Source organism: Tachypleus tridentatus, chromosome 11 (assembly GCF_004210375.1).
Source record: "Tachypleus tridentatus isolate NWPU-2018 chromosome 11, ASM421037v1, whole genome shotgun sequence".
Classification (NCBI taxonomy): domain Eukaryota; kingdom Metazoa; phylum Arthropoda; class Merostomata; order Xiphosura; family Limulidae; genus Tachypleus; species Tachypleus tridentatus.
The window spans coordinates 64,947,493-64,971,087 of NC_134835.1; the positions used below are offsets into that span (position 1 = coordinate 64,947,493).

General features: G+C 29.5%; 1 protein-coding gene across 8 annotated transcripts in view; it reads left to right on the forward strand.

Moving 5' to 3' along the window:
- The window catches only part of LOC143232331 (myosin-VIIa-like), a 163,724-nt gene that overhangs the window by 94,099 nt on the left and 46,030 nt on the right, over positions 1-23,595 (forward strand). For all 8 annotated transcript variants that reach the window (XR_013017498.1, XM_076467609.1, XM_076467614.1 and 5 more), the window contains 11 exons: positions 4,858-4,989; positions 10,336-10,410; positions 10,973-11,179; positions 11,555-11,632; positions 12,887-12,979; positions 15,575-15,783; positions 16,369-16,486; positions 16,966-17,268; positions 18,764-18,991; positions 20,064-20,237; positions 20,628-20,872. Coding sequence is in view for 7 of the 8 variants with exons in the window: in XM_076467609.1 (XP_076323724.1) it covers positions 4,858-4,989; positions 10,336-10,410; positions 10,973-11,179; positions 11,555-11,632; positions 12,887-12,979; positions 15,575-15,783; positions 16,369-16,486; positions 16,966-17,268; positions 18,764-18,991; positions 20,064-20,237; positions 20,628-20,872 (1,862 nt within the window). In the remaining variant the exon portion in view is untranslated. The remainder of the gene's footprint in view (positions 1-4,857; positions 4,990-10,335; positions 10,411-10,972; positions 11,180-11,554; positions 11,633-12,886; positions 12,980-15,574; positions 15,784-16,368; positions 16,487-16,965; positions 17,269-18,763; positions 18,992-20,063; positions 20,238-20,627; positions 20,873-23,595) is intronic.

A 23,595-nucleotide genomic window follows, 5' to 3' on the forward strand; every position in this document is an offset into this window, starting at 1 on the left:
CCCTGAGAGCCAACCATTATCATTTGTATATTTATTTTTCCTTTCCTTAAACTCACATTTACTGCCTCCACCTAGCAATTCATTCTAAAGACTAACTGAACTTTTAGACAAATAAAACTGTCTTAGCTAAAGATGTCTCCTACCTTGCAAAAATTTATATTTGTGCCCCTTTTCTTACCATTAAGTAAAACAAAAGATGATGCATCAATGCTCTCACTTCCTTTGACATTCTTAAACACCTCAATCTGAACTCCTTTAACAGTTTTAGAAATCTTAAACTTTCCTCATATGACAACACTTTCACCCCTGGTGCCATTCCAGTAATTCTTCTCTAAATCTTTTCCAATAATTTAATGTCCTACCAAAGGTAAAGAGCTCAAGACCGAACACAGTATTCCAAATGTGGCCTAACAGTGACCTATACAATGAAATTATAACCTCTTCAGACTTATATTTAATATATCTGTAGATACAACTTAAAATCCTATTTGCCTTACCACTAGCAATAGCACACTGCTTGGATGACTTAGAGATTGATCATCCATTACATCAAGATCCTTTTCTTTCATAAAACTATTTAGGCTATTCCTATCTAAATTATAACTTATGATAACCAACATGATTTAACTTGCATATATTTTTATAGAGATAATTTTTATAAGCCTTTTATTTTGCACCTTGTCAAATGCTTTCCCAAAATCCAGATACACCAACCGTACACCCTTACCCTCATCTACATAAGAGTAACCTTTTCAAAGAATATCAGAAGATATGTAAGACAAGATTTTCCCTTAGTGAAGCCATGTTGACTGTACAATAAAATTTTTAAACTTTGTTAAATGACTTTGCAAAATATGTTTTGTCAGACTTTCAACATATTTTCCTGGAACTAATATAAACTAAAAGGACCTTAGTTACTGGGTCAATTTTATGACCTCCTTTGGAAAGAGGTGTAACATTAGCCAGCTTCCAATTCTTTAGCACCTGTCCACTATTCAAGAACAAAAAATAGAAGCAAGTAGCTCAGATATCCAGTCTCCTTAATCTCCTTCAAAACCCTTGGGGAAACATTATTTGACTCTGGAACCTTGTTATTTTCTAAACTTCATAATTTTTTCTAAATAAACTCAGAATTAATATGATGATCTTGTTCAGTTTTCTTTCCATCTATTAATTGTTCAGGATGAGTAATATTGCTTAAATCTGGTACAGCAGTAAGTCTATGGATTTACAACACTAAAATCAGGGGTTTGATTCCCCTCAGTGGACTCAGCAGATAACCTAATGTGGCTTTGCTATAAGAAAACACACACATGCTTAAATTTTTTTTACTAAAAACCAAAGAAAAGGCAAATTTAATAACTCAGCCATCTTACAACCATCAGATACCAGCCTTCCTTTATCATTCTTCAAAGGCCCTACTCCCAGTCTAATGTTTTGATTATCATTAATGTATTATCCTTATTGTTATTTTTTACATTTTCAGCCATTGTTTTTCCGTACATGCTTTTTAATGTCTTAACTTAATGTTTGACCAACTTTCTTGATCTTCTAAATGTTCTGTAATACCAGTCAATTTAAATTTCTCAAATTTGTAATGTTGTTTGTTTTTTAATTTTATGTGGGATTGTTCCAGTTCTATCCTCAACTCTCCCTGTTCTCTTATTACATGGATGTTATTTCCATTGGTGGTTTTGACCTGTTTTATGATCATGAGAGTTGGTTCCACATAAAATTCCCAGATAAGTAGCTCAGAGCTAATCCTGTGCCATACCCAGGAATTGGAGTGGTTCACAGTTCCTTGGTTGAAGACAGTATGATCCCCATCCTGCCCTTGTGCAGATGTTGATACACTGTGAAAAGGTTTTGGATGTAGTTGACTTACTAAGTACGGTCCACCATACTCTAACCACTTTACATCATAGGATGCATCCTTTATCTACTTTTCTTTCTGTGGAATTGAGTTACTATATCTTTCTCCAATTAGGATCATTTTCCTACCACATTCTCTCTTTGTTGGATATGTTCCTCTCATTTTCCACCTTAACTTCTTACCCATTACACAAAAGAAGAGTATACTTATATCAGAAGTGGTGTGTTTCCCATCTTTGGATCTTCAGCTCTGACTCCTTCATTTAAAGTGGTATCCTTTGGATGCATTTGGAAGATACGTCTGTTGTTTTTTCACACCAGTTTCCCCTCCTCCTAATCACTGTGTGATTTTAGCCAATCTTGTAAAAGAAAGGAAGTTCCACATGAGAAGTTATAATTTTCCTATACTGAAAATGTATTTTTAATACAGGGTGTTCAGAAAGTCACTGTGCACTTATATATTTATTAACAGACATATTTCAATATAGAATACAGGAGGTAAATATGAATGACAATTATAAACGATGTTGAAAGTGACCCCCGTTGGCATCAATACAGGCTTGAATCCTTCTTATTTTGTTTCTAAGCACTGCTATTAGTTGCTGGCTTGAAATAAACTGAATGAATGCTGATTACAAAACTGCACAGTGACTTTCCAAACACCCTGTAGGTACTTCATTCTTCTTACACTTCTCAACCTTTCTTCTCACTCATTTCCTTTGCTTCCATCATTTGCCACACTTCAAAGTGGTAAATCAGTAGAGGTAGTCACTCATACTATATATAATTACTGAGCTCCTATTAGTGGAGAAGTGGCACGTGATTTGCCTAAGAGGCAAATTGGAATTATTTGATTCCTGTAGGTGGGTGCAGAAGGTTTGTGGCATGCATAATATAGTTTGCATATTGAGGGCTGTAACAAATGGAAATAGCTAATCATGTGAGAGGAGTGAAGTACTCATTGGAAATACATTTTCACTATAAGAAAATTAAAAAATTTTTTTAGGATTTTTCTTTTCTGAGAAAGAGGACAACAAAAGCCTGGTAATAGGGCACAGTTCCTTATATACTTTAGGCTCTGAAGTTAAAGACACAAGCTTGTAATCACTTAAGTGATTCAATTATTATCTTCCACAAAGCAAACTGTGCAATCAGATTTTATTGGGGTCACTAGGGATTTAGTAACAAAATAAAGAAGGAAGAGGAATATAATCTAACGTTGTCTTCTATACAGTTTTTTGCTCCTTTAACAGGTACCCTCAGTTTGTTTCTCTAAAAATATTTTTTTTAAGATTTAAAATATTAAATTTACAGTTTTGGTTTGAGAGCTAGTTGAAGCAAATCAGAATGTTATTATGAAATTATGAATATAAATAAACTTCTTTACATCCTTGCAAGTAATTTTAAGAGTTTAATATTTAATTTTTTTTTCTTTTGAGATTATGTTTCCAGGAAAAATTGATGTCATGGTTGATTAGTCTATTAAATGATCCAAGCAGTGTGCTGTTGCTAGTAGTAAGGTGAATAGGATTCTAGGTTCCACCTACAGAAATATTGAATACAAGTCTAAAAAGACTATAATTTCTATGTATAGATTACTAGTTAGGCCATATTTGGAGTTTTGTATTCAATCTTAAGCTCTCTACCTATTGAAGAACATTGAATTGTGGAAAAAGGTACAGAGAAGGGTTGCTGTAATGGTGCCTGAGATTGAGAGTTTGTCATATGACTAGAAGTTAAGATATTTGAAACCGTTTTCTTTTGAAAAAAAAAGTTAAAAGGGACCTGATTGAAGTGTTTAAGATTGTAAAAGGAATTGATAGTGTAGATGAATTATCTTTTGCTATACTTAATGGTAAAAATTGGGGCACAAATATAAATTTTGGCAGGATATGAGTTATCTTTAGTTAAGATAGTTTGATTTTTCTGACAGAGTGGTTGGCCTATGGAATGAGCTGTGGAGGCAGTAGATTTAAATAAGTTTAAGAGAAGCTTGATAACTACATAAATGAAGGGGTGGCTTTAAGTTTTTTGTTTTTTATAAAAAATTATAGTTTAGAGGATGGGACAGTTGAGATGAACCAAGAGTCCGTTGTTGTCACTAAACATTGCTAGATATTATAATTCCAAAACACAATACTAAAGTATCATACCTTTATAACATATTGTAATCCCAAGGTCAAATCTAATGCATAGGCATTCAGTCTCTCCAAGAATAAAAATTTGGATGATCTAATATGTGAAAGGAAAGATATAGTGATTTGTTCCAGTTGGATTTAAAAGACAAAATATAGCATTGAAGTTTGAGTACAGTGAAATTTTATAAAGACAACAGAAGAATGTTTGAAACAACAGTGAAAACAACAGAACTGTAGTCACAAAGCACCTCCTTTTTATAGCTGAAAATCTCTACTACATGTGACATCTGCATGATATTCCCTCATTTCAAAGCAGAACACATGATGTAACTATCTCTTAAAACAGAAGATAAGTTCTTTGACTGGTCAAGCTATCAAAAGAAATACCTCAGATTGAATATTAACACATTGTAGCAACCAAATTTAGGATGTTTCATACTGAGAATAAATAAATTAATCAATGAATTGGAATAATAAGCAGTAGTTTAGATTTGTCTAAGAACTAAAGATTGTTTAAATTCTATTTAAAAAAGGTGATGTTTTATTTAAAAACTTAGTTTAATTCATTAATTTAGATTATTTTAATTAAAAATCACCTGAAGTAGTGAAAATTAACTCAAGAAATGTCATCTTATGCAGATAAATGATGTTGTTTGAATAGGTCTAAATATGTTTTGAAAAGTGATTTTGTTTAGGAATTGAAAATCACATGAGGAGTCAAGCATACAGTTTTAAAAGGTTACATCAACAATGTTTCCCAAAAATTTTGTTCTTATAACAGTTTATCTCCAGGTGAAGTATATTTTAAAATAAATGTTTTTATCCCTCTTTGTACCATTTTTAATAGCAACGTCTTCAAGAAATTGACAAACAATTACAACAGGAAGAGATAGCAGCACGAAAATCTATGGACCAGAAAAGGCTAGCTCTCAAGAAGTCTCTGAATAAACAAGATGAACCTGTTGATGAATCAAAATTGGTAGGTTTTAATAACCAGACTTCCTCCTTTATAATGATCGAAATTGGTTAACTGTAGTAATCAAACTTGAATTGGAAACAACTATATTTTTTATATTGTGATAATCATCAGACATACCTAGTAAAGTTACTGATATCATATCTTGTACATTGAGATAATCATTAGGCATACCTAGTATATTTGCAATGGTTGTATCTACTATACTGCAATGATCATCAGGCATCCCTAGTAGACCTACAGTGATCAAATTTAGTACACATTGTAATAATCATCAGACATGCCTATCAGAGTTACATTGGTTAGATTTAGTACATTGCAATAATTATCAGATATACGTAGCAGACTTACAGTGATCAAACATAGAAAATTTTGGTTATCATCAGGTATACATGATAGTTACAGTGGTCAGATCTGTTATATTGTGTAATCATGAAATATACATAGTAGAGTTATAATGGTAGTCATGAAATGTACATAATAGTTATATTGGTCAAATCTAACATGTTGTGGTGGTCAAAACAAGTGCATTGAAGTTTTCATTTTAAGTGGTTGTTGTGATTAAATTTTATAGATTATGTTAATTAAAGTTGATGTGTTTTGGTAAAGTTGTTTTCTTCTATTGATGAAAGTTGATAAGATTTGATGATCACAGTTGGTTATGTTGATCAATAGCATAAACATTATGCATATTATGAATATCAAAATTTGTGTAATAATGGTGATAAATGCTGATAGGTTATGAGGGAGTTCACAGGCTGATTACCATTGGTGGATTGTAGTGATAATAGTTAATGGGTTATGATGAAGTTTATATTATTATTAAATGTTAGTATTCTATAGTAATTAAAATGGAAAGTGATCAAACCTTTTAGGATATAATTATTAAAGTTTGAAAGTTGTAGTGATGGAATCTGCTTGATGATAAGAGAGAATTCAGATCTGTCAGGTTTTTCCCAAATATATTTAAATAAGATTATATATAAAACAACAACAAACAATTATTACTGATGAAAACTTTTAGGTTTTAATAAAGTCAAGAGAGCTAAGAAAGGAACTAAAGCTAACGGCTAGGAAAATAATGCATTTAGGGGCAAGGATGGGCTTTGGTTTAAGTTAATTAACTGGTTCCAAACACTTGCTAGTGATGAGGGGGAACAGGTGAGGAAAGTAGATGAAATCATAAGGAATGACAGTGTAAAGGATAGAGAAATTACAGCTGTAAGTAGTTCTCTAGTTAGGCATTTAGATAGTGTAGTATGTGGAGTAAATAGAAGCACTGGGGTACAGGATGTAACCAGAGAAATAGTTAATGTATCAAAGCAGTTTTTGTGGTACATGTCAAGGTTAATGATGTAAGGAAAGATGGAACTGAGGAGCTTATTGATAAGTATAAAATATTGATAAGGGTATTTAATGAAAGGGGTCAAAGCTTGATTTTGTCAGGGATGGTGCCAAGAATACATTGTGAGGATGAGATACTAAGCATGTCACTAGGATTGAATACCAGGCTTAGATCAATATTTAGGGATAAACAAATAGGCTGGTTGGATTTTTGGGATGATCTTAATGGATATCTTACACTTGAATAAAGCAGTTGGTAACATGTTAGCAAGGGCTATTAACTCAGCTGTAATGGTAGCTTTAAATTAGAGCTAGACAGTAAAATAGAAAATGTAATTGTCAGGAAAACATGTATTACAGGTATAAAACATGAAGGTATTTTTAAAATACGTGATTGTCACTTTTATAATGCAAGAACTATTAAAAATAAACTTGATGAGTTCAAAGCAGTTGTGAAAACTGAGGATTTTGATGTTATGGAATATCTTTCAGACTTGGTTGGATTTGAACAATTTTTATGAGGGAAATATTTTTGAAATACAAGACAACAGATTCTTTACTAGAAATAGAGTACTGCATAAAAAAGAGGAGTAGTAGCTTTTTACATGAGAAGTAAATTACATCCTATTGAGAAATATTAAAGAAAATTCCAATAAGGTTGAGTCAATTTGGGTTAATGTTAGTAGATATAAAGTCTTGTAATTGGGATTTGTTATAGACCACACCAAATAAGGATGTGGGAGTTAATGAGAAATTGTATAAGAAGATAAGAATGGTAGCTGAGAATGATGGGACACTTTAATTTCAGGGTTATTGATTGGGGAAATTTTGAGTCTGACAGTGGGGGGAGGATAGGTTTTTGGAAATTGTTAAGGACACTTTTATACTTCAATTGGTGATAGAACCTGCAAGAGAGGAAGTTATAATATATTTAATATTGTATCTGATGTGAATATGATAGATAGGGTTGTTGTTGATGAGCATTTAAGTAAAAAAGACCATTGCACTGTTAGGTTCGAGATTTTACTATATGTGGGATTGAATATGAATGGTTCCCTAATTCCAAATTTTGGAAAAGCCAATTTTGATGAAATGAGATATGATGAAGGTAGAATGGAGATCTTGGACAGACATGGAAGCATTTAGGAAGAAATTGATATGGATATGTTACATATTATAATTTATCCCAGACAAGCTTCCAATTTATGATGTTACTTAACACAATTTAAGATAGTCCGAAACTAAGTCAAATTTTAATATTAATTTAGAAGTTAGTTATGTGTAGAGATGTATCAAATTTATGATATTGGCCAACGAGATTGATACACACAGTTTTCCTTTTTAATACAGATATATTTTAATACACAAATAATAATACAATTTATAATAATGGTTATTATAAATAGTTAATACAAATAATTATTTGTATACAATATGTTTACATACTAACAAATAATATTAAGTCTTCTTTCTGGTCTGGAACTTCCTTGAATTTTATCAAGAGTTCATGATAAGCGAATTAATTCCAAGTTAACATTAATACAATTCACTTAACAGGGAGCTAACTAGCTATATTTTTCACTGGTATCATGCTGTTTACAAGTTGACTTTTCACTGCTGAAGTTAAGTAATATTTTTATAAACATATTGATGTCCAATTTTAATCTGCAGAAATTAGACAGTATGTAATGATTGAAATCTATAATTGTTAATCATAGTTATAGCTTCTGAGGTTAATATTTCTTCCAACTGTAGCAAACCAACAATGTAAACCTGTCTCTTGGCATGTTGCATTGATTTATAAATGTTAAAGCGAGGATCTAGAAATTTCATTTGGTCCAACAATACTGAAGATATGTTATTGCCTTTGTAAAACATATATTGTCAATTCTTACACTCAAGAATTTACAAATTTAGAGAACAGGCAGGAACTTTGCAATACACATTTAACAGTATAAGCTACATGCATTTCTAAATATAAATTTAACTTACACAAACATTGATATTAAAATGAATATGTAATAGTAAGTCTGTTAGAATACAGAATATACATATTCTTTAAAGAAAAAAAAGGGCATGGAACAGAACGATCCAGTATGGTTTAGTAAAGGTTTGAGCCATCATATTAGGGATAAACATAATAAAATCAAGAAATAGGAAATCATGAGAGATGATTAGAAAGGAAGTTAAAAGGGAAAAAACTGTACATGAAAAAGGATTGGCTGAGAGAGTTAAAACAAACAATAAATAATTCTTTAGGTATATAGTTGATAAGCAAAATGTTAGGATGGGGATGGACTGGACCTTTTAAAAACGACAATGGGGAACTGATTATGAAAGTTTATAAGATGGTAAACTTATTAAATTATATGATCTCTTCAGTTTTAACAAAGGAAGCTACAAGTATTATGACTCAACCAGAACACTTAATATAGAAGTATTAATGTAAAATATATCATTTTAAACTTTGAAATTGTAAAGAAAAGTTGAGAAACTTAAAAAGTGGTAAATACTCTGAACTAAACAACTTTTATCCTTGAGTTTTAAAGGAACTTAAAGATTTTTTTTTGACCTGCTAGCCAATATTTTTATAGGTTATTGAGTAGTGGAAGAGTATTAAAAGATTGAATGTTGGTTAATGTCAGTCAGATGTTTAAAGGAGGTGATAAACATTGTCCAGGCATTTACAGGCCAATTAGTCTTACATCAATAGTTGGAAAGATTATGAAAAGTTTGATTAAATATATGCATTCCCAAGTCACTTAAATCAGTTTGATATAGTGTCAAAGAGCCAACATGGTTTCACTAAAGGAAAGACTTGTTTCACAAATCTTTTGTCATTCTTTGAGGACATTACTGCAAGAATTGATGAAGGAATTATTGTGGATTTGGTTTACTTTGATTTTCAGAAAGCTTATAATAAGGTGCTTTACAAAAAAACTTGTTACAAAAATTAAATCTGTGGATGTGGAGAAAATGTTATTAAATTGGATGGAACATTAGCTGGAGAGTAGAAAGCAGGGAGTAGTAATAAATGGAGTTATCTCTGACTGGATCACAGTTACAAGCCTCAGGGCTCTGTGCTGAGGGGGGCAGGGGCAGTATTACTTTTCAAATAAGGTGATTGGCTTTTGGAATGGGCTGCCTTCACAGTGTATAGATGGTAGAGGCAGTTAATTTAAATGAGTTTAAGAAAATATTAGATGAATACATGAGTATTAAGGGGTGGTTGTAGTTGAGAGCTAGAAGGACATCCTTGATGGATTAGTAAGCTCCTCTTTGTCCTTTTAAAAGTTTATGAAATTCAAACAGATGTGGTTGGTTTAAATGTTGGTGATCACATCTATTACATCTTGGTCAAAAGGCAGTATGTTACATTTTATAAAAATTTGTCTTTTACTGTAGTTTATATATTTGTTTATCAAAATGCAATTTTTTGCTTTTAATTATGACTCAAAAAAGTAACAACTTATAAAACTTTTATCCAAGGAATGAAGGGAAATTTTATGATAGGCTGGCAGTGAAATTTTTTTAATTTTTATGGTATTTTATTGCCTTTTTCTTATAGTAGATATACAGTTTTTCTGCAGGAGTTTGAGAGATTAGTAAATTCTGATATGTTTGTTTACTGACATTTTTTGTATTAAAAAACTATATGTTAATCTTGTGGATGATTTTTTCACCTGGTTTTGGAAAAACTTATTAAAGACTTAAGAATTTTGATTTGGCACATCACATTATCATGTATTTATTTTGCTAGCTCAGACGTGGCTCAAGTTATTTGCTAAGAATTTCAAACTGGTACTTATTTAGATTAATTTATGTTGATTGCTGTTTGAACAACAAAAATTTCTAGTACTGCATATTAGGTGCTTTGTTTTATGTGTCTTTATCCAAGATGTGTTATATATTGTTGTATAATATGTGTATCAACATATGCATGCATTTGTTTAAATTAATTTATAACTAGTTCATTAAATATTATATTAATTGTCATTTATAAAGGTGGATGACATGTTTGACTTCTTACCTCCTGGAGAAACGTCTCCCCTGGAACACACTGGCCCATCTGCATTTAAAGTAAGTTTCAAACATGCCACATGGTTTTAAATAAATATTTATCAGCATGAATTAACACTTCCAAAATAATGAACATTTATATCTTCTCTATGTAAATAAAATGTAATATTATATTAATATATGTGTATTTTCAAGACTAAGTATGGGCTTTATTGAACCTTTTTATATACAAAAGAAACACTTTTTTATGCTCTTCATTATTACTTAATGAGAACATTATCAGCCAGGGTTTCTTACAAGTTTATTTACATGTAAGTTAGATGTAGGACAACTTTGCAGAGTATAAGATACAGCAAAGAATTAAGTTTCCATGTGTATTCTGGATGTTTTATATCTTATTAAAATATTCTGAGATATACAAATATGTTTATTAATATAATAAATAGTTTTGCTTTGTCCTCACTCACAATTACATATTTATGAAAAATAATCTTCCAATTTTATAATATATTAGATGAACCCTTTTTATACTTTATATGTTTGTTTCAGAGTATTATTCCTTCAGAATTGTTTAATGTTTGACCAGAAGCTGAAGTGATTATCACTAATTTATTTTTGTCAGGATTTGGAGCTCTCAAGAAAAAACACAATCAATCAGTTACAACCAGAGGGAAATGTTCCTTCAGCTCCAAAAGACTCTGAAGACCTGACAGATTATACATTCCAGAAGTTTGCAGCAACATACTTTCAAGGTAACCTTAGTCATGAATATCAGCGTAGGCAGTTAAAGAACTCTCTCCTTTCTCTACCAACACAAAGTGATGTTCTGGTAAGTTAATGTTCCCTATTCTAAAAATACTCAACCTTTTTATCTCATCAAAGTTTTTGTATAGTCAAGCCATTTTTAACATAGAATTTCCATTTTTTTTCCATTCTCACATAACAGCCATAAGAAAAAGATACTATTTAGTTGTCCTGGAACAAGAGATACATTTCTTGACGAGACCTGCTACAGAATGAACTTAACATGTAAAGAGATTTAGTTCATCTATGATATGTAGCATATTAATTCAGCATCCATGTAAACACACAGTTTGGATTCAATAATAAGCATTATTTTATTCAATATGTCTAATTACTGAGTGGTTTATTTTATTTATGATGTATTGTATATATATAATGCTTTTACTTTTCTGTGAAATAGGCTGCCCTAGCTCTTTGGGTGACAATTTTGAGGTTCATGGGTGACTTATCTGAGCCCAAATTCAGGACAGTTCAAAGGGTATGAAATTGTATAAATTTTTTAATTAAATATTTAAAGAACAACTTAATTTTTCTCAAACAAAATAAACTTTTCAGTATATATGAGTGTTTTTTTCATTTTTTACTTCACATTTATGTATCTTTTAATAAAAGATGGTTGTGTTCAGTTCCTGTTTGAAAGAAAAATTTATTCATAGAAATCTGATAGAAATAAGAGAAAAAATATCTAATATGGTAATAAAGGCTATTAACTTCAAGTTATTAAACCATAAGAATTTATATTATAAAGGATAAAGAAGAGAGTAATAAAATCTTAGTTGTTGTATATGACTATTACTTTAAGAAGACAGGAATTTGTTATGTAGATACTGTAGCAGAAGTGAGTTCAATTTTCAGTTCTTCAGGAAAATTTAATAATTATTTAGTTTTCAGTTGTATAATTTTGGATACTGTTGGAATTATTACAGGTTCAGGATGTTGTACGTGTTTAGATGAACAAAATGTAAACATAAACAAAGAATAAAATTCATAAAAATTTGATTAAGAAAGTAAAATTTGCAATAATATGAAGTGTTACATCATATACTGTGAGTTGACTAAATTGACTAAATGTTATTTAGTGCTAAAGTTTTGAATTTCTCACTGATGTGAAAACTAATTTTAAATGCAATTACAAATATATCTTGCAATGAAGCATTTTAACTTTTCTTCTTTTGTAAAAATTGTGCTAATTCTAAAAAGTTTGCAAGAATGAGTCTAAGTAATTAGCAGTTATGAGGGGTTTATTTTTCTAGTCATAATGTGTTAATAATGTTGAAGTTTTTTGGTAAACCAAGTGTATAATATTTTAAAGTTTTTTTTAACACTTAAAATTTCTTTCGTTAAATATCTGCCACATTATTTTGAACTGTAAGTAGTGTCAAACTATCATTCACACTATGTTTGAAATATTGATAATATTACATCACAATCTTTTATCTAAATCAATAAACAAATTTTATAGATTAAAATGCTGTATGTTTGTATGATGCAGTTTTTATTAAAAGTGTGTTTTGACTAGTTGATGGTCACTGTTTCTCGATTAAATACATGTATTTACTTAAAGGTAAATTTGTGAAAGCTGAGTTTGTTAAGGCAATTCAAGTAAAAATAGAAATAAATAATACATTTTTTTTTAATTTTGTTTGAATGATATCTAAGATTTTTTTTTTTTTTTTTTTTTTTACATTTAAAAGTACATAAATTTTGAGTAACCAAACAACAATTTGTCCAGGACACTGGATCTGTCATGAGTAAGCTATCAGCTACCTTAGGACGAAGTTTTATAAAAAGTAAAGAGTATCAACAGGTCATGAATGGAAATGAAGTAAGATGTAAAACTTTCTTCTGAACTTAAAATTTATGTTAATGTTTGCATGTTTTTTTGGAAGTGTATGTGTTGACTTTTTTGAAAACTAAATATGTTATTTGTAGGAATTACTGTTTTTTCTTAACTTTATAAAAAAAATTAATTCTGTATAGAAGTACTTAATGAAATAAAAACGTAAAAACTACCTGAAATATTTGAAGACTTAATTTATTTTCTTGTTTTTATATATGCTGTTTTATATGCTTCTATAACTGTTATACTTTGGGATTTGCAGTATAAATACTAAAGCATATGACTACTATGATAACTAGAGATCTGAAACTTTGGATTAATTTAAGGCCAGAAGAAATAAAAAAAAAGAGTAGAATTATTGATAAAATACACTCTATTTACCAATATTGAAATAAATTGAACTGTGAGAGAAAACTGAATTAGACGGTTAGATTTATTGAAAAGTTAAGGTAACTAAATTTGACTTAATTAAAATAAAATAGCATTTAAGTTCAAACTGAAATAAATGTTAAATTTTATAAAGTAAGTAGAAAAACAGAAAAGGTAGAATGAACTGTAATAAATGTAGCTGGTGTTAATAAGAAAAATATTTAATATATAGACAGCAGTAGCTTGAAACTTAGACCCTTAATGATGAAATGCACAGAGCTCATAAGTAAGTCTTGGATCTTTCATGGAAGCACCAAAACCATTCTCATGATTTATATTCATTCTATAGCTAACCAATCAGATGTAAACTTCTATAGTGTTGTTTGTTTTTTTAGTTTTGCATAAAGCTACATGAGGGGCTATCTGCACTAGCTGCCCCTAATTTAGCAGTGTCAGACAAGAGGGAAGGCAGGTAATCATCACCATTTACTGCCAACTCTTGAACAGTAGGATTGACTGTCACATTATAATGCCTCCATAGCTGAAAGGGTGAGCATGTTTAGAGTAACTGGGATTCAAACCTGCAATTCTCAGATTACAAGTTGAGCTCCTTAACCACCTGGCCATGCCAGGCTTTCTGTAGTGATATCCCAGTTTTGCGTGATAGTTATATAATATATAGTCTGAAATGAAGATAGTTAAACATAGCCCATTGTTCAACCTGCTGCACTATGGATATACAGATCCATTGTTTACATTCTGTTACTGCCAAATAATAATAATAATATGTTACTATAATAATTTATCTCAGACAAATCTCAGATTATTATATTACATACATTATGTCTTACAATATAGCCAGAAATTTTAACTTTTATATAGAAGTTAATTAAATGTTGATATGTATTAAATTTGTGATATTTGCCAACAAGATTGAAACACCCAATTTTGTTTCTTAACAGAAATGTATGTTAATAGACAAACAGCAAAACAATCTATTTATTACAAGTAACGATTTATTTACAAAAATTTTACAAACTCACAAACAATATTCAGTCTTTTGTTTAATCTTGAACTAAATATTTTATTAACGATCTAGGTCCATGAAAAGCGAATTAATTCTGAGTTGACATTGTTACACTTCACTTAGGTTAACTAGCTGTCTATTCTAGGATGACCTCATGCCACTTACAAACTGTCTCTTTGCAGACAAAGGTATTTAAGGTCCTCATGGAAATACTGATGTTTGAAGTTAATTCACTGAAGTTAAATGGTTTGTAATGTTCAAAATATATAAACGTTTCTGGTCAGATATCTAATTTCTGATTAATAAACATTTATCACAGTTATATCTTTTGGGATTTATATTATACTGACTGTATTGTTCCAACAACATTATTCTGTCTCCCAACATGTTATTATGACTACTCATTAGGAGAGATTCTCAAAACTTCAGCTGGCAATAATACTGTGTGTGTAAATTGTTGATTATTACACTTGAAAATTTACTACAAATTTAGAAAACAGGCAGGACTTGCACAATACACATTTAACATTATAAGTTACATACATTTATAAATATATGTTAAACTGAAACAAACGTAGATATTAAAATAACATTAAATCCGTTACAAATAACATGCCACACTGTGACAACAGATGCATTGTGAGAGTAATTGTACTCTTTGATTAAACCAGAATATCTCAATAGCTGACTGGTGCATGCTGTTTACTGGCTGTATTATATCTAGTTTATCAGTTAAAAATTAGGGAGGGCTAATGCAGATGGATCTTCAGTAGCTTTGCAAAAATATCAAACAACATTTAGTAGGTAATTTACAAACATATCTCCTGCTTCAGAAATGGAAATGAAAAAAAATTCAAATTTTGAATTTAATATTGAAATAAGGTGCTGGACAGTATAATACATTGTAACATTCTTCCCTAACAATATTATATCATTGATTAATGACAAGTCATAGAGTGTAAGGATATTATAATATCTATTTCGAATTTTTAATTAAGTCATTTTTAAATTACAACATCATTTTTAAACACGATTTTGCATGGTTCTTAAAAATTTATATATTTTAATGTGTGTAATATCTCAAGTAATTTCATGTATCATATATGATAGGTGAAATTATAAAAGAAGCATTGAAATAATTCTAGAATAGATTTCTTTTACTCACATTTAATTACTGATTTCAGGATAAAGTACAGCCACAGAATATAAAAAATAAACTGATTTCACTGACTCTGAAAAGAAAAAATAAATACACAGAAGATGTAAGGCGTCGACTACAGGAAGATGATGATACTGTTGATATTTATAGTACTTGGTTGGAGAGTCGGCCAACATCCAACCTTGAAAAGCTTCATTTCATTATTGGTCATGGAATCTTGCGTGAGGAACTCAGGTTAAAGAATTTGAGAATTCTAGCTATAAACCTAAAATAGTACTTTTAGGAATTCAAATGTATATGTTATTTTCTTACTGTCAATAAAGGATATGTTTCGTCATTTTCTAATATATTTAAAACTATACGTAAGTTATTTACTTTAAATTTCTTTCTTCGTATTTTGATTATAATTTCATGTGATATGTATTTGTGATATATTATCAATTTAGCCCACCATAGCTCAGCAGTAAGTCTGAGAACTTATAATTTCAAAAAATTTAATTCCATACTTGCAGTTGGCACAACAGATATAGCTTATTAAAAAATTAAATTTAAGTAAAATACATTAACATAAAAAATAACTATTTTCTACCTCTTTATATTATGTGGATACTTCTCTTTTAATATTTATTTTTATTGTCAAGTTTCAGTATTAAGACTACTAGTATATACTCACTATCAGAAATTGTATAAAAATTTATATCTAAACCAATGTGCCAGTTTCTTTCTTCTCACAGAGTCAGAAGTGAATTATATAAAAAGTTATAAATCCTTCCTATTTGTTGTATTGATTTTTATAAAAGAACTGAATATTTTTCATAGAGATGAAATTTATGTCCAAATTTGTAAGCAACTGGTAAACAACCCAAACAGAAGTTCTCAGACCAGAGGTTGGATTCTTCTCTCTCTCTGTGTTGGCTGTTTTGCTCCTTCAAGTGAAGTATGTGTGTAGTGGCAGGAAAAAAAATTACTCATCTTTAAAGATATTTGTGGAAATCTGAAAAGTAAATTATTAAATCAAGACATCAAAGGAATTATGTTAATTCAAGTTTACTTTTACCTTTTTCTCATTCTTTATCATTTGTTGACATATTGCTAAATATGTCTAATCTTTTAGCAAGTAAGATTAGAGATAATCTTATTCAGTTGTTACATCTACCATGTGACTTCTGCCCTTAAGAATTAAACTGATTTGTTGTGGTTTTGTTTTTAAATTTTTTAATAATACTTTGTCTTTAAATTGTATAAGTTTCAAAATAACTCTGATCCATTAATGTAGGTTTTTTCATTTTTTTGTTTAAGTTTTAAGAACCCAAGACAAGAGTATCATATTTCAAATTAAAATCTATTATTCTTTCTGATTTTAATAGGTTTTGGAGAAAAAACCTTTTTATTAATTTCAATAATATTTTGTTATAGTTCGAGAAATACCTTCTAAACTTCATTCAGGAAGGTGTGCCAGGTTATGCACCATACATTGAGGAGAGATTACGCAGGACTCTCATGAATGGAACCCGAACTCAACCCCCCTCATGGCTAGAACTGCAGGCTACAAAATCAAAAACACCAGTTATATTGTCAATTACATTCATGGATGGAATGACTAAAAATCTTTATGCAGATTCTGCTACCACAGCTCAAGAATTATGCCAGCAGTTAGCTGAAAAGATTGAGTTAAAAGATTCGTTTGGTTTCTCTTTATACATTGCTCTCTTTGACAAGGTAAGTTTATTCAGACTTATCAAATGTTTCTTTTTTACTTAAAATACTTGTTGACTAACACAATTTAGTACATTATCTCATATATAGACTAATATTACGATCACGTAATTTAAAAATTACAATCAAATAATTTTGAATACACCTTTATATGTATTATTGATATACAGTAAACAAAATCAATTGAATTATTAAAAAGAGTTCATCCTCTTGAAAAATAATGTTGTGTTAAAAATACAGTAGGCCTAATGATAATGTCATGGAACAAGTGTATTAATTTTAAATAATTGGCAATAAGTTAACCTGTGTGTTTCTGTAAAATTATGCATCATATTTGTAACTATGCTAGTGATAATGGTGACTGACTGTTGAATATGATTTAATTGAAGGCTATGGTTATCCAATAAGTATGGTTTTAAAAAATGATTAAATTGCAAGTTCCTGTTTAATGCTCTAAAAAAAGCGGTTTTAAAAGATAAATATAAATAAATGCCTTTCATGATGACGAGAGAGCCACTTGAAGTAAAAATGTATTTTCAAGTATGGGAATTAAAACTTTTAAAATACAACACAACAACTGCCACAACTTTTATATTGGAGAAACAAGCAGAAAAATGAAAACCAGATTTAAAGATCACAGAAAAACACCTTCAAACATTTTTGAACACTGCAAATCAAATAGACACAACTTAACCATAGAAAACACCCAGATACTAAGTAGTTGGAAAACAAATATAAAGAAACACAAAATCAAAGAAGCCTTACATATAAAACACCCAGATACTAAGTAGTTGGAAAACAAATATAAAGAAACACAAAATCAAAGAAGCCTTACATATAAAACAACTCAAACCAAAATTAAACCAATATAAAGGATCGTCTTTATACCTATACTAATTAATAACCTAACATCTAAATGCAATGCCCTCTACAATCCTTTACCCATTTATAATCTTATCCTTAAGATGTGTCCAGCAACAGTCAGTTGCAAACTTTATTTGTTAACTTGAAGATGACCTAAGAAGGTCGAAATGTTGTTCTGTACTTTATTTTAATTAAAGTTTTAATACCTATACCAGCCATCTTGAGATTACAAATAAATGTCTGTGATCAATTCTCCCTTCGTTCTTTATTAGATTTACACATAATTTGATTTTCTCATCTTTGTAGAGGACTCACCAAAAAAGAATATTTAAATGTATACAAGAGGTGTTTGTATAAAGTACTTTTAGCCAAATTCAATAGAACATAATCTAATTTTAGTTGAACCAAATGGGATGCAAGAGAATATGCAATATAAATAAACTTAATACAAAATAGATAACATAGACATATGCACAGGGAAATAAAAAATATTTGAAAAACAGTAGAGATAACATTAATGTTTCTTATTTTATTACCTTAGTAATAGAAAAAAAATAAGTGTTTAAGAAAAGAGTTGTTGGTTGAATTATTAGAGAAGAGACAGATTTTGAAAAATTTAGGGCAACTTTTTTAGGTGTCATCTCTGGGTAGCAGAAGTGAACATATTATGGATGCAATATCACAATGTGAACAATATGCCAAAGAACAAGGAGCGCAAGAACGTAATGCACCTTGGAGGATATTTTTCCGGAAAGAGATTTTTGCACCTTGGCATAATCCTGTGGAAGATCCTGTGGCTACCAATTTGATCTTTAAACAAGTAGTGAGGGGTGTTAAGTTTGGAGAGTACCGGTGTGAAAAGGTGAATTTTGTCTGCCTTAATTATTTTCCCTTGATGAAAAAATTATAGTAAAATAAAGTATATAGATTATCATAATACATGACTAAGTTTTATAATTATATGCGTTTTTTGTTTATAAAATAACATTTTATAAAAGTCAAATTTTGTGGATACTTGATTTCTTTTTGACAGCTATCATTTGACCTGAAGATATCTTATTATATATATTTGGTGCATCATTTTCATAGCTATTAGATTAAACATTTTCACCAAAAACGAAAAATATGTAAAGAAAAGTACATGTATGTTCACATACACAGTGAATCACATACATTTACATTAATTTTTACATAGAAAATGACATTCATACATTTATGTTTCATGTACATAAATAGTCACACACACATACACATTGTAACATTAGTGTTTAATTTCTTACATTTATATCTTGCATACATTGTCATTTTCATAATAATTTTGATATGTGTTTACATACCTATAAAATCACTAGTTAATAGATTATTTATTCTAATTATTCTTACATTATGCATAAGGTGTTTGCTTAATTGCTTTTTAAATATAATGTTGTTGTTACAATTATGTCAAGTAATTTTTTTGTAGGTATGTTTAGGAGGCACCAAGAGAGATATTGATGCTTGGGATTGAACTTTGGATAGAGGATGGAAATGATTATTTACTCTGCTTAATTATTTAAATATGCTTTTACTTCAAGTTGTCTGCTTGTGTTAGGTGTAAAATGTGTTGAAAGTACAATGATGCCCATCAGTATAAAATGTGGAACCTATTATTTGTGTCATCAGTTTTAAACATACTGCACATTCTCAAACAATTTTCATTTGTTTCTTGATTGTGGAGACTTTTTAATACATCAAGCATGAGTTAATTGGGACCATTGTTCACAACTTGTACATATCTCTAACTAAGATCAAACTTTTACAGTACTTGTCCTCACGTCCTAAATGGAATAATTCATAGAAGAAGAACTGTAACTTGAGAGACCTGTTCTCTCTGAGTATATTTTTTATTTTACATTGAATAGATTGTTTAGCCAAACTGTTGAATCTATATCTAGGAGGAAGACTTGGCAATGATGGCAGCTCAACAATATTATGTGGAACATGGAACTAACATGAACACATCAAAGCTGCATTCTCTGCTACCAAACTACCTTCCAGAGTACTGTCTTGAAGCCAGTGACAAAGCTATTGAGAAATGGGCCCAACAGACACTGTCTGCATACAGAATGGTAGGTTTTACACTTAGAAGTATGCTGGTGTATGTAAACAGCTTTTATTAGTGTTAATCCTTTAATCGTTTCACAAGTTAGATGCTGTAATTTTAAAAGCAGTTGTATAAATCCACACTATTTGAGCTATGAACTAAGTAAAGTTGATAAATAATCAAATGATCCCACAATAAATGCCCAGTTTAAGTATATTATTGCAGTCTTGGCACTTAGACTGAAAGGAATACCATTAAAATAATAAAAACATTGAGAATTCTATAATTTACTGATTTTGTTTTCCATTTTTCCCACCAGAGTTGTAATTTAATTTTGTTCCACATTTTTGGAGGCATGAAGGTAGATTAGCAGTTTTATCAGATAAAAAATAATAGGTTTTGTCTTGTTTTGCAGAGCTACTACTATAAAGAAAACGTCCATCCTGACAGAGCCAAAGAAGACATTGTTGACTATGCCAGAATTAAGTGGCCTTTACACTTTTCTAAGTTTTATGAAGTTCTTCGTTTCTCAGGACCTTACTTACCCAAGACAGAGATGATTATAGCCATTAACTGGACAGGAGTATATGTTGTTGATAGTACAGAAAGGGTGTTACTGGAGTTGTCTTTTCCTGAAATCATTGCAGTAGAGTCTAAAGAGTAAGTTATGAGTTGTTTTGTTTTTTGTATTCGTTTTTCTATGTTAACCACAAAGGGTAATATATCTGTAGTTTTTGTTTTCCTGAAATTGTTGTTGTAAAGTATATTATCTAGTTTCATTTCATGAAATCACTGTTTAAAGTATAAAAAGTCATTTGAAGTTTATTTTTTAAATAATTATGGTAGGTTGTAAAAAGTAAATTTTCTGTATTGTATTTCATAGATTTAATAAGTTCTTTTTAAAACGAGAGTTAGCAATAAAAGTCTTAAGATGATTGGCCAGATGTTTGTGTCATGGGTAATATTCAAATAGTGTTTCATTGAAATATCTAGTAAAAATAATAATTTTTTTTCCATCAAGTTTGAGTTAGAAAAACAATGGCAAATTTTTATGCTTTGTTCAAAGAGAGTGTTGTGCACAAAATATTTTAATTATGGAAGTAAAATGATCATGAAAAAGTAATTTAGCGTTTTTAACCATGTAGACTATGATTCTGTTTGAAGTTTTGAAGTTTTTATGCTATTATTCCTGAAAAAAAGAAAATTAATGAAACCTTACAAGATTTTTCAGCATTTGCCATAATGCCAATCCATAGTGCACATTTTTGAACTAGTTTTAATAGAATAACATTTTCATACAATACTTGAAAACATATCATCGTGAGGGGTTTAAATATAGAAATCGAACATCAAGAAAGCTATGTGAACATGATAAGACAAAATAATATAATACTGTTGGTATAATAAAAAAATAAATTTGGAGTGTGTAACCCACTGACTGCTGATTCACTGTATAGGGTGCAGTCTGCCTCCATCAGTTGTACACAGTGTATGGTTTACAAAAATTCTGGCTGCATTTAGACCAGCCACAATCATTGGGTTAATAAACGTTTGTATGAGCATGACTTGATTTTATCGCTGCTATATGTTCTATAATCATGAAATAAAGTTCATTTCATCTTGTGATATATTTTGTGATTATAAAGGTTAGTCTTAAAGACCACTTTGTTATAGCGCTTGTCTTGGTCTACTTTGTCATTTATTTACATTTTCTTTTTATGTTAGTGTTTTAGTTTTGTACTTTTTAAGGTCAGTAGGTAAGTTTGTTTGATATTATTTGCAATTGTAAAAAAGTATTGAAAACAACCAAACAAAAATAAAAAAAGACAAGTACAATAAATTGAAGTTAAACTCAGATGAAGTAAAATTCATTTGATGCATTTAAAAAGATATAGCAAGAATAAAATAAAGCCATGTAAATGAAAACCTATTATTTAACTCAGGCTTACTTTTTATATAATATTCAAAATATTATATATTTTTTATCATGTTGTCATTGATTTCATCACTTTCGATTCCGATACTTCAACAATACTTCAATTTGTATTTCTAAGATATTTTGATATGTCAGTAATTATTCTATAAAGATGCTTTTCTGTTGAAAATTAATTTCAACACCAAAAACTGTGAGTTTTGTATTATTATAAGCTATCAGAAATTCCAAAGATTTACTACTTTTTCAGAAATAATAATATAAAATATAATAATGAAATTATCTAAAAATGTTAAAAAAGTATCATTTTTTTATAATAATCTTATTTGCCTGTGCAAAAATATTTTTATACACAGTAGCACCTTTTCTGTACAAAATGTTTTTTGCTGTTTTGTTTATGTTGACACTACTTGTTTGAAACTGGTGTTTCAATTTTCAATTTCTGTGTATTTAAATGAAATAATTCCTCAGTATTAACTATGATAATATTTGTTCACTGATCATGCTAGTCTTCATTTATTAAAGCTTGAGCTGAAATAACTTATCTGTTTAATTCTTTTGACTTTTGTGCAAAATTTCTGCTGATTTAGGCACTACATCTTTTTACATAAAGAGCTTTTAAAAACTATCTTTGCTGTATGCACAGCTTGAGTGTAATCTAGATTAAAAGTCGTAAATATTATTATTTCTGTTTTTGCACTTATATTTGTTATTCCAGGATTTGTTTTTGGTGTTAAATATGTCATTTTGGGGCTTTTATAATGACATATTAAAACATTTTTAATATAGCAACTTAGTGTTTGTGTACCATTGAAATTTCAAATGTTGATGACTTTTTGTGACTGCTGAAAAAGTATTTTCTTTCAAATCTAAAGTTTAGGTTTCAATAAATATTGTTTCTTTGAAACCTAAAAATTGCAGTTCATTGAAGCCCTGAAATGTATATACACAGTTCTTTATGACATAGAACTATAAAAGCTATTAACAGCAGAATACTTGTAAGTTAAATAATCATGCCACACTATTGACTATTTGTTTTGTTTTTTCCATCTAATCATATAGTGGTTTGTGACACCGAGAGATATCAGTTGTTTATAAAACAGCTCATGTAAGGCATTTGTGATCACAAAAATTTTGTTTCAAGTCAGCTAGATCTTCAGATTTTAGCACAAGCTTCAGTCATAGATGATTGATTTAGAGTTTATAGTTGAATTTTTGTGAGAATTATAAAAAATGTTTATTGTAACATTTCATTATACTGCAAGGTTTGTAAAAATTATGTAAAGTTTTGAAATTATTGTTCTTTGTAGTTAGGTTACTGAGGAATTTAATAAATTAAAAACATGGGTATGTGCAATTAATATTGCTAATAAATAGTAACATACATATATAAAAATAATGTAATTGTATTTTTGTACATACATTGTACATATTTGCCTATGAAAAATAT